Raw genomic sequence first — 13,620 nt, 5'->3', positions numbered from 1 at the left:
AAAAGTTTGACACGTGTCGATGCTATTATAAAAGATGTATTTTATTGACAAGAATCACAAATAGAGATATCATCTTGTTCTGCATTGATGCAGGACTTTGTTATGTAATTTTTTAACTTTTAGGAGTCTCGAAAAGCTTTTTTTTTTAGTGACCTCTTTTTCTGAGTGGTAGTTTTCGTTTCCAACTGCTTTTTGCAGGGAGACAAAGGATAACAGTTTTTTTCCGGTTTTGCCCCAACACAAGGAAAATAACAAAACCGGCGGCTGTATATTCCGTAGTAACGATCAAAACTAGTATGATATACTCTCTAACATGTACAGAGAAGTCGATGATAAATAACGACTCGATTGTTGTCCCGATATCGATCTTTTTGAAAAATTTTGAATTTTTCTCAAGAAAGGAATATCGTATGTACGTGGGCACAGTTTATTTTAAAATAATATTGGCGTCAATCTATATCTAACTAATAACACAAATTAGCCAAAGATAATAACACTTGTCGCGAAGAAATAGAAATACCCGGTTTTACCCTACTTTCCCCCCATGTATATTAATAATATATCATATATAAAAATCGGGAAATATTTAATATTAAAAGAAAATATACAAAATATATCCATTAAAAATAAATACATTATATATATATATATATATATGTGTGTGTGTGTGTATATATATATATATTTATATGTATACATGTGCGTGGAAATTATACGTCTATATAAATTTTATTTTTATCAAATGAAATTTTATAATAAGGCTTTTTTTCTGCTCATAAATTCTTATCGTGCGGTTAATACTGATAAAATGCAAATTCAAAAGTAATTATAAATATGTTCGAATGTTAATCACTCACCCCAACCAATCACCAAGCAGAGCCTCAATTTGATATTGTCCCCGGTGAACGTTTTCACGACCAATAGATACAGATATAGACCTATAAACGTAAAATACACTGGTTTAGAAAATATATGATATAGGTTCTTTTCGCGTTGTTCGTTGCACTAATTCTCTCGTTTATATATTTCTTTAAATTAATAAATTTTCTTTTTCTCGAGATACATGGGGATGACGCTTTTGCGATACGTTGTCTCTCGTGCTTAATCAGAGCGAGATATTGATCTATCGTACGGTAGATATAATATGTATAAAATTTATTTTTATTACGAATTTATTACTCACCCTCGACGAACATCCAGAAAAAGTTCGTCAAGTGAAAGTAGTGAAAGAACGAGAAGAGCGTCACGCAAGTTGGTATGTTCGATTTCATAAATACCTAGAAATTGTGAGAAGATTGTATGAAAATAGGATAACAAACAATGCTCAAACAGAGACGGATAATTTGATAATTCTAGGGATTTTTAATTATCAGTTTACAAGGGGATTGTTCCAAAGTTATCAATTTTTGTTTAAAATTTTTGTGCGTACGCAGCACTTTAGATAATTTTCAATATAATGTGATAAAATTCACGAAAACCGCGCATTTTGTTATAAACGTAATAGCGGGGTAATACTGGTGTTGGTTCCAGTTGAAGCGAATAATCCATTTAATTTTGTAATATTCGATTAGACCGGATCTTTAAAAATTAAACAATATTTTAATTTAATTATAAACTTTTACATTATAGTTATATGATCTTCAACAAGTTAAATTATATTGGTTTCTTTTTATTTTAATCGAAAATAAGATTCAATAATGCTCAATAATTTTTTGCTTCTTAAACAAAATACAATGACATATCTTTTCTTCTCTTTCTCCCTTCTTTTGTCCGCTCTCAATGTCGAAAGAGCAAACTGATTGTTACAAAGAGATAGATGCGCAGATTTATTAAGCGGGATAAATTAAAAAGATAAATTAAAAAGATAAATCGAAGAGATATTACAAATTTGTAAACAAGTAATGAAATTTTAAATCAATTGTTTGTCATTTTATCCGCATATCTATGCACAAAAAATATTCTAGAAAAATAAACAATTTTTTCACAACGCTCGAGAATAATAATCCACGTTTATCTCTCCTTTTCTCTCCCTCGCATCTCTCGCCCCCGCTCTTCATAGTAAACTAATTTTAGCAGTCTCTCAAAGTGGGTAATGGAATTAATATTACAACAGAATGATTGATCAGAAGCAGCGCTTCATTAAATTTAAAACAATTTTGCACAACGCAACCGTTATATAATGTATTAAAATTTTATTAATAATGAAGATTCAAAAGATGAAAGAGAGATATTTAAAAATTAAAGTCGGCGTAGCGTATTAAATCCGTTCGACTATATATGATTTGAGAACTCATAAAGAGCGTTTGTTTAATATTTTACGGCAAATAAATAAAGATTTGTAATAGAAAATGCGGATTTAATAATAAAATGCCGTTAATAACGTATTAAAGTACATGTTTACAATGTTAAACATTTTATAACAAAGAGATATTATATAAAATGATGTTTCAACGATGCATAAAAATTGGTAGATGTTATATAGAAAAATATTAAACTATTATATATATATACGAATGATTGCAAATGTTATATGAAATATTGACAAATGTTTTACAACAATATTATATATATATATATATATTTCTTTTATTAACAAATATAATATATTAATATAGTAAAAATACTCTTTCTTTACCTGCATCACAGTAGTTAAAATCCACGTCAAGTCAGCCATGATATACGTGAACATTAGATTTGTGTGTATGTTGTTTCTAAGACATCGTAACTCTCTGCAAAAAAAGAAAAAAGGTATGAATAAAAAGATATAAAAATATATTCTACTTCCGCCACTTGCTCGCATCATACAGGAAGCAACGAGAAAAACCCGACTCTCTTTGAGCAAAAATAACATCTAATATTCATATCTTTCTTTCTTCTCTTGACTTATTCCAGCTTTTGCCTTTCGTCTCTTATCATTATTCAGAATAAAATTATAAATATGAAGAAGAAACGCTGTCAAAAATATCTACGATCGGAATAAATTTTAATAATAAGTTATAAATTAGAAAGAAATTCTCGCGTGACGTCAGAGAAACCGAAGAATGACGTCAATTTTTAAAAGCCCGAAAATTTTAGATCTTATTGAGAATTCACTTACTTATAATAGATGAATATGCAGACTGCCACTATTAAAGTGAACAAGGACAAGCCATAGCCGATGAAATATAGCGCGGTCGATATTTCTACCTCCGGCTCGATGGCTGGTAATCGTAAATCGCGACACAAAGAATAGTTGGAGTAATTGTCCCATGTTCCATTGGGCCAACACCATCGACTAGCGTTTTCTGTAAATGTAATCGATCTTTCAGTGAACTATAATATGAAAAAAATTTTGTCAGACAAAGTTATAGCGTTCTAGGATACATATCTTTCAGATACATACACATTTTTCCTACATGAATCTTACTTGCGTGTGTGTATAATATTGATCAGAATGATTATTATATAGGATTTCCCCCAATTTAAAGTTCGGGAGTGTGTAGGGGACCGCCCATACAGCACCGCAAGATTGCAATAACATTGCAGCAACATTTTTCTGCAAGATTGCAATATTGCAAAAACATTGCGAAATGTTGCTGCAACGTTGTTATGATATTGCAGCAACAGTAAAATGTCCGCCTACAGAAATATTGCAATATAATATTGCAACAACATAGCAATATAATATATATGCAATAATGCTTTATGTATATTTATCGATATAATATCCTTAACATATGAAAAAAATAATACGAAATCAGGCCTATAAGAGTCAGGATCTAGCGTGTATATAGATTTTCTGTATTATAATAATAACGAAATTATAGAATGTAAATTTTTCAGTACACATTCGACTTCCTTCAGTGACAGAGAATATCTAAGAGAAATAAGAAAAAACTCAATTTGCAATTGTGTAAATTCACAATTTCTTTGTATCCGAAATATTCAGATATCCGGATGCAAAAAGATTGTGGTGAAGTTACGCATACAACGAGTTTTTTCACATCTCTCTTGTCTTTATATAATCTCAAAATTTATTTATTAAAATCTGAAGTATCTTGCATATTAGAAAATTATTATCAAATTTTTGATTTTATATAAGAATGGAAACTGTTAAAAGAATTCTTAGTCCAATGTCTGAGCCCCTGTATTAGGGTCATATCATACGACTTAAATTAACAGAAATAGTTATTATATCTTTTTAATCTTACTAGCCGCTCTTTGTAAACTTTATATAATCATCATGATTAAAAATTAAATGCGGAATAGATAGCGCAACATGCGCCGCACAGTAGTAAACGAATGAACTTGCGATTATTGAATACTTTTTTTGTAATATTTTCGGAATGTTGCTGTAACATTGCTAAAGTTATATTGTAAAATAATGTCTTTGCAATATTTCTGCAACATTAAACTGCAATATGCAATATTACAATGTTGCAGCAATGTTGTTACAAGCTTCAGTGCTGTATGGGCGATAAACTAAGACAAAAAGTTCTTTAGAGATTTGCTCGTTTCTGCTTCGTTTTGAAGAAAATCGAAAAGAATGAAACAAATAATTTTCATTAAAAAAACTTGAAACAACACTAAAATTATTAGATTTATCAAAAGGTATCATGAAGTAAAAATTGTAAATTTATGGGAATTAAGAAAAGGAAGTGAGTTAAAATATTGAGATAAAATTAGATTAGAGACAAAATTTCACGCTGTCGCGTATTTATCTACAATCCTTTAATTACCGCAGGAGTATTTTAATTCACTTCTTTTCTTAATTTCATGCTCTACAATTTTTATTTCATGATACTTTTCGACAAAATTAATAATTTTAAGTATCGTTTTAAGTTTCTTGGTGAAAATTTTTTGTTTCATTTTTTACGATCTTTTTCAAAGCAAAGGAAGAACGAGCAAATTTCTAAACAACTCTTCGTCTTAGTTTTTAGATCGCCTACATGCTCCCAAAGTTTAAATTAGGAATACCCTATATATTCGCGATGTAAAATGCAAATATAAAATTCTTTTCGCGCCATATAGAAGGAAGCAAATATATTCCACACAAATAGGCATATTCTCTCAAAATACTTCAATCTCATCAATCATATTTTTTTTTTCATCATTAATATTTTCGAAAATATTCATCTGTCATTCTTGGTGCGCCTCATCCTATGTATATGTGTGATATATATCATTACATAAAAATATTGCAATAAATGAGACAGTATTCTTTTACGTATACATAAAGTTGGGACATTTAATTCTCTCAGATACATTTTGCGAAATATGAAAGTATGTGTCGGTGTTTAGGAAAATCAAACGATCAAACAATCTCGCGGTCAAATATCAAAGATAAATATTTCTGTTGCAAAAATTTCGAAAAAGTTATTTTTTTAATTGATTCAATATTATGCGTCATCGTTATCCAAACACGAATATCGAATATATCGTGCACGCTTCAATGGCTCGCAAAATCCCAATATTCACGGAAATTTTTCACGTAGTATCGCTGGACCGTGATACGGATATCGTGTTCCATTATTCATGATTACAAAGAAAAACTTTGAACAAATCGATACGTGAAGAGCTTGTGCGGATGCTGCTGCTGCAGCAGCAGCAGAAGTAGTAGTAATTAATGTATCGCATATTAATAGCTTTCTTAATTTGACTACGGTTAAGAAAGCTATCGATACTACACCCATACAACACAGAACATTGTAGCAACATTGCAACAATATTGCAACATTGTAGCAACATTGTAGCAACATTGCGGCAATGTTGCAATGTTGCTGCAATGTTCTGTGCTGTATGGGCAGTAACGTCAAAGTTTATCAAAAAATTGATTAATAAAATTACTTGTCAAATAAAACTTATAAAAATGTTTGGATGTCACATTTTTGTACACAGAAAGAATTCAATTTGAATTAATATAAATCAATTAACCATCAACTCTGCGTGTCTTCGTTTTTTCTCTTTAATAATAATATATTAAATATTTAATAAAATTTTATCTATTTAATTATTTTTTTTATTACAAAAAGCTATAAAAATTTATTCTTCTGTTTTGTAAAAATTAAGCTAACTTTATGAGATTCTATCTTTTTGTGATAGAAATAAATATTTCAGATTTACCTTGGAAATTTTTAACATAAATATTAGATGTTCCGTATCATTATTTAAACGGATACATAATAAATTTTACGTCATATAAATTTAAAAAAAATTAAATTTAACTGCGATTGTGAAATCATTATATACAATGACGTAATTATTAATTGTAAAACATTACGAGATATCAGTTAGGAAATATTTCAGATGCTTTTTCAGATTCGTACACACATACGAATTGATCGGTAATTGATTATTTATCGAGCAACGTGATGGTGCGATGAGATAAACAAATTATCTTGCTCCACACATTTATTCGTAATCGATTATCGGAGGGTTTCTCTTGTTTTACGGGCCTATTTTGTGATATTTTTCTTACCAATCATAGTAACTTACAGAACATTGATTTAGACGAAATGTAACGTGTAAACACAACTAACACTCCAGTCTCTTTTTTTAAATCATAACAATAGGTAATTTAATTTTTCCGGAAAATTTTCACATATTTCTAAAAGTGTATCTGTATATGTGTGTGTGTGTGTGTGTGTGTGTGTGTGTGTGTGTGTGTGAATAAAATAAAAAACAAAAAAATAAAATTATTTAAAAAAATTATTCATCAATAAAATTAATTTATTCATGATAAAATTTTTTTCTCAGTAACGAGACGTTAATAAGGAAAGATTAATGTCATAGAATTCTAAATTCAAAGCATGATCTCTGATTGATGATGTTAGCTGTGATCCCTTCATTATTATTAATAGCGGATCGGCGCATAATCTCTTGCCTCAAAATAATGATCGATTATTTGTGTAATAACGTTTTGTTTTAAGAAAGTTCGCAAAACTTGTTAGCGCGCTTATTTATAACGTGAAGCTGCTCAAACAATAACGAATGACGCGAGACCGAAAATGCGTCAGGAAGTTTGATAATTATTCTTGGAAATTAATGATACACACTTCATTGCGAGTCCTCATGAGAACTATTAATTTGCAATGAGAGAGAACTCCGTCCGTCATAGTTTTAATTAGTATAATAATATTGATGCTATGTAGAAATTGCTATTAAAGAACATATCGCAAAGGAATCATTTTTCAATAGATATATGTAATATAAATATTTTATATAATAAATTATTATTATAGTATTATTAGGTGGCTTTTATTTAGCAATTGCTCTTTCATTAAGCATTACAAAAATAATTTACGACTCTTTGACTTATTTTTCATCAATAATTAACGCTGTATAATTAATGCGAAGCGAATTATAAAACACAGACACTCTCTATCTCTCTCTGTGTATGTGTCTGCGTTATTATATAATGCAACACATTTTCAATATCATCCTTATTAAACGTAAGATAAATAATATAAATTTTCCTTCGATTGTTACTTTAAATATTCGAAAGTAATATCGTTTAAAATATCATATAAATATCACGTAAAGAAGTATTACACAAAATTACACAGATATATATTTATTAATTAATATAAATAATAATGTTTATCAGAATTTAATATTGCTTTTCACTTGAGAAAAAAGCAAAATGTATCTAGATTAGGAAGAACATTGATTCTTTTCGTCCTTTCGATCCGTTGTATTAAAAAGTTAAAACGATACGATCTTGAAAGGCCTCGAGTTTTTTTCAACGAGAAAAAGATCTCGAATTTTTTCGACGCGCTCTATTCGCTGAAAAGTGTATTGTAATCGAAATAACCATTGAGATTTTATTTCCATTGTACTATACTCGGATTTCACGATCACATATAATTTCATTCCGTATTCGGATTATAAGAGCATCGAGAGAATCAATTCTGTCAATGTACATATAATTGGCGAATAAAAGAAAAAGAGATTATTTTATTTTCTCTCTCACATGTTTCCATTAATGATCATATTCATAGAGATATATTATAAATAATTATAGATATTTAATAGTAAAAACCCATACAGCACCGCAAGATTGCAATAACATTGCAGCAACATTTTTCTGCAAGATTGCAATATTGCAGAAACATTGCGAAATGTTGCTGCAACGTTGTTATGATATTGCAGCAACAGTAAAATGTCCGCCTACAGAAATATTGCAATATAATATTGCAGCAACATAGCAATATAATATATATGCAATAATGCTTTATGTATATTTATCGATATAATATCCTTAACATATGAAAAAAATAATACGAAATTAGGCCTATAAGAGTCAGGATCTAGCGTGTATATAGATTTTCTGTATTATAATAATAACGAAATTATAAAATGTAAATTTTTCAGTACACATTCGACGTCCTTCAGTGACAGAGAATATCTAAGAGAAATAAGAAAAAACTCAATTTGCAATTGCGTAAATTCACAATTTCTTTGTATCCGAAATATTCAGATATCCGGATGCAAAAAGATTGTGGTGAATTTACGCATACAACGAGTTTTTTCACATCTCTTTTGTCTTTATATAATCTTAAAATTTATTTATTAAAATCTGAAGTATCTTGCATATTAGAAAGTTATTATCAAATTTTTGATTTTATATAAGAATGGAAACTATTAAAAGAATTCTTAGTCCAATGTCTGAACCCCTGTATTAGGGTCATATCATACGACTTAAATTAACAAAAATAGTTATTATATCTTTTTAATTTTACTAGCCGCTCTTTGTAAACTTTATATAATCATCATGATTAAAAATTAAATGCGGAATAGATAGCGCAACATACGCCGCACAGTAGTAAACGAATGAACTTGCGATTATTGAATACTTTTTTTGTAATATTTTCGGAATGTTGCTGTAACATTGCTAAAGTTATATTGTAAAATAATGTCTTTGCAATATTTCTGCAACATGAAACTGCAATATGCAATATTACAATGTTGCAGCAATGTTGTTGCAAGCTTCAGTGCTGTATGGGAAGACACGCACGCAACACACATACATTTCCCTTTGTCTCTAAATAACTTCTATTCAAATTTTGCTTTAATCAATCTAAATATTTTAAGCATACATTAAATCTATATTTATTATAGACGAACTTAACGCATTAATATGCACGCAATAGGGCGAGGATAAATAGAGAATAAACCCAGCGTAATAATTAGATGTTGTATCGATGATGGTCACGATCACGCGCATAATTAGTATTCTAAGGATATAACAGCAACCGAGAGAAACTCTCTCTCTCTGTTGTGAGTATAATAACTGTGATTGTTTCGCAATAATTGAATATGTGCTTTGAGTAAGCACCAATGTTGAGTAAATCACAGTAGATGACTTATGCAGCTGAATACGGAGTAGAGAACCATCATTTATAATTTATAAAGTTTAAAAAGGAAGAAAGATAGCGCAAACATTCTCTTAACACATACCCAAAATGTGTAAAAAAAACGTGCGTTTATTCAGCAGAAATTTTTGATACACATATATCCGTACGAAAATTTTAATATCATGTAAATAAATTATTTAAGCGTTTCAATTATTTAAACGTTATTTGCGCGCAACTAATAATTATTGATCACAAGTTTATACATTTTATTGATATTTTGGCTGTTGAATATGCGCATTGAAACTGCATTTCTAGATAAAAATTACGAATACGATGGTATATTTTTTTCATCGCTAATAAAAAACCCACTAATGTAAACACTCATATATATACGTGAGATCATTTTTTTAAATGACTTTCTTCCTCGGCGCGTTTCCTGTTTATTTCCCAGGAGCACATATGGGAGCTTGCCAATCTATTTTTCATTTATAATCGCCAGTACCTATTTTAAAGTTTTCATATTTTCATCGGAATACATATGTGAAAGATATTTACCACGTGTTGATTCAATAATTAATAAATAGATCATACGAATGAATTAAAATAGACGCTGCTGTTCCATTAAAGCAAATGCTTTAAAAAATGCGGAGTGTTCGACAAATCACGAGAAGACGAGATTAATCGACGAGGAGAGATGATCTCACGTGAGAAAAGTAAAGAAGAATAAAGAATATAAGCTAAATTCTTCTTATCGATGACGTAACTTTGGAAAAAAAAATTATTCTCCATATAAATAATGTGTTTTTCATCTATTTGTGTGATTTATAATTTCTCATTACATATATTAAAATATTAATTCGATACATTAATTTAAAGATATATTGTTCATATTCTTTGATTTGCGGTAAAAAAGATTTTTCAAAGTTATTCAAGAATATTTAACGAAAAGAGAAAGGGGAGAAATAAATTAATAAAAGGAGGAAATAAATTAATTAATTTTCCAATGTCCCCCCCCCCCCCCAAAGTTGTTTCTTTCAGTGAGTTCTTATGTAAAAAATGATTATTCATCTTTTATTTTATCCCAATATCAATTTTGATCTTAATTTTAATTTTAATTTTGATTTTAATTTTGATTTAATAATAATTTTGATGTTAATATCAAGTTTTAAATTTTAATTTTAATGATAATCGTAACTTTAATTATAATTCTCAATTTTGAATTTTGAGTGCTGATTTTCGGATTTTAAAATTTTAAGAATTTTGATTGTAAGAGTTTTATCAATTTTTTTTCTCGAAAACACACAAAGGCAGAATAACAAATGTAAAAACCGGAAGTCATCCAAAGCCGCAAGGCGCGGATTAATAATAAATAATAATAATAAAAAAAATATATTATCCATCTCTCTCTCTCTCTCTTTTTTTTTTTCTTTTTTTTACAGGATCCATTGAAATCTTGCACAAAAAATTCCCTGATCTTCCAGATATTTTTATTAAATCTTTACAAACTCGAAATTATTATGTAATAACTTCATAATTACAATATATAATGATAATCACGAGAGAGATTAATGTAATATGCACACACACACACACACACACACACACACACACACACACACACACACACATATATATATATATATATATATATATATATATATATATATATATATAATGTCGATGTGTACATGCGTACTAAAGAAAATATTTTTTCTCTGATTGGGACACACAATTTCGTCGATGAAACGATTATTGATCAGAGCGATAATTGAACTTGCGCGAAGTAATATAAGTGAGTTTCTCGCGTGGTTCTCTGTCATACGGTTCGGCGTGCCATTAGCCAAGCCCGCTATTTAATTACAATCTCATTAATAGCACCCGCGCGCGCGCTACAGGTTGGTATCAGTTCGTCCCTTTCTCGCTTCTCGTATTCGTCCTGCTAATAAATATCGACACATTCCTTTCAGACTGCTCCTCTGTGGTAATGCAATACTTCGACGACACTGAAATTCGATTAAACGTCTGCCGCTTCAACTTGTAATCAGCGAACCGTCTGCTTCTTCCGCACCTTTTTCCGCGCGTTCATTTTACAACATGTCCTTAATTTTAAATAACAGATCTTTCGATAAAGTTGGATAATTATAGTTCTCAAATTAAGAGGGATTAGAAAGAAAAAATTATAGTAAAAAATTATATTCCTCGAATAATCGTAAATGAATATCTCATCTTTATAGATTTTTTTGATTCGCTTGTAAAGCTATATAATATCGAAAAATTTGAAAATTGAAATAACTCTTCTTTTTTTTTTTGACATTTTTGAGTATGCAAAAATTCGCTAAACAAGATCGGGATTAAAGAATATTATTAATATTGTAATTGTAACTTGTAAGGCGCGTACCTCTTTCAATTCTTTCGAAGCAAGAAAATCGCCTACGAGATAAGAAGCGAGAAAGCGAGATTGAATTAACTTCGGTCTACGAGCTTGGAGTGAAAACGTTGTATGTGTATAATATTTCATGCTTTTCATGTGATATATACGAAAAGATCGTCCGTTACAACCATCTTAAGATCATGATTCTTTTGTAAACGAAATTACCCATACAGCACTGAAGCTTGCAACCACATTGCTGCAACATTGTAATATTGCATATTGCAGTTTAATGTTGCAGAAATATTGCAAACACATTACTTTACAATATAACTTTAGCAATGTTACAGCAACATTCCAAAAATATTACAAAAAAAGTATTCAATAATCGCTAGTTCATTCGTTTATCACTATGCGGCACATGTTGCGCTATCTATTCCGCATTTAATTTTTAGTCATGATGATTATATAAAATTTACAAAGAGCGGCTAGTAAGATAAAAAGATATAATAACTATTTTTGTTAATTTAAGTCGTATGATATGACCCCAATACAGGGGCTCAGACATTGGACTAAGAATTCTTTTAACAGTTTCCATTCTTATATAAAATCAAAAATTTGATAATAATTTTCTAATATGCAAAAGATACTTCAGATTTTAATAAATAAATTTTGAGATTATATAAAGACAAGAGAGATGTGAAAAAACTCGTATGCGTAAATTCACCACAATCTTTTTGCATCCGGATATCTGAATATTGCGGATACAAAGAAACTGTGAATTTACGCAATTGCAAATTGAGTTTTTTCTTATTTCTCTTAGATATTCTCTGTCACTGAAGGAAGTCGAATGTGTACTGAAAAATTTACATTTTATAATTTCGTTATTATTATAATACAGAAAATCTATATACACGCTAGATCCTGACTCTTATAGGCCTATTTTCTTATTATTTTTTTCATATGTTAAGGATATTATGTCGATAAATATACATAAAGCATTATTGCATATATATTATATTGCTATGTTGCTGCAATATTATATTGCAATATTTCTGTAGGCGGACATTTTACTGTTGCTGCAATACCATAACAACGTTGCAGCAACATTTCGCAATGTTTCTGCAATATTGCAATCTTGCAGAAAAATGTTGCTGCAATGTTATTGCAATCTTGCGGTGCTGTATGGGAAGGGACGAAGAATTTATCCATATTCGCCGTTGTATTTCTGTCGAAATCGGGAATATTATGTGTCGACGAACGTAACTGGATTTGTGTCTTATCGCGATTGTACGGTGAATCGAAAATCGATTCGACGCGACGGCGACTGAAAGCGAGAGACTACCGTCAAGGGAAAAATTCAGAGCAAAAACGTGTAGGATATAACTTGGATAGAATTTAAAAATCGTAATCCAATTTGTTCCGACAAGCTCGGCGAGAGCGGAACTGGAGAAGGAGTTTCGTGTTGATTTCCGCGACGTGCTCGACGAAGCGCGAGTTGTTTCGCGAAATTTCGCTTGAAACAGCATTAATATAGTTGTCTCGCTTCGCACGCGTTTTCCGCTGACGATGGTACGCGTGCGCATCATCAATTTACATACTCGTATCCAAAGTTATGCATTTTCACTCAAAATTTACCATATCTAAATATTCCTGTATCATATGATTGTAGATTATATATAAGGGGAAAAAAAAAAATTAAAATTATTTCTCTTTCTTATTTAAATACGAGTGATTTAGTATCATGTAACTTTTCACATGTATTCGACGCTCTTAGCATGCGAAACAGATACTTACTGCGTACATACATTTAATTGAAAATTAATTTACTTGAAATAAAATTTTTATCTGACACAATTAATTTTCAATTTCTGCGACAGAAAAATTATTTCGATTTTTGTTAAAGTTCTACAGTGA

General features: G+C 29.8%; 1 protein-coding gene across 8 annotated transcripts in view; it reads right to left on the bottom strand.

Annotated features, from left to right (window-relative positions):
- Nucleotides 1-13,620, bottom strand: part of Dh44-r1 (Diuretic hormone 44 receptor 1) — a 61,010-nt gene that overhangs the window by 4,273 nt on the left and 43,117 nt on the right. For all 8 annotated transcript variants that reach the window (XM_070293430.1, XM_070293423.1, XM_070293426.1 and 5 more), the window contains 4 exons: nt 3,098-3,284; nt 2,636-2,729; nt 1,184-1,277; nt 858-938 (listed from right to left, as the gene is read on the bottom strand). In XM_070293430.1, the coding sequence (XP_070149531.1) occupies nt 858-938; nt 1,184-1,277; nt 2,636-2,729; nt 3,098-3,284 (456 nt within the window). The remainder of the gene's footprint in view (nt 1-857; nt 939-1,183; nt 1,278-2,635; nt 2,730-3,097; nt 3,285-13,620) is intronic.

Source organism: Polyergus mexicanus, unplaced genomic scaffold, assembly GCF_030449975.1.
Source record: "Polyergus mexicanus isolate NDT 795.1 unplaced genomic scaffold, iyPolMexi1.0 SCAF_3, whole genome shotgun sequence".
NCBI lineage: Eukaryota > Metazoa > Arthropoda > Insecta > Hymenoptera > Formicidae > Polyergus > Polyergus mexicanus.
This window is presented reverse-complemented; position numbering and strand designations above follow the sequence as displayed.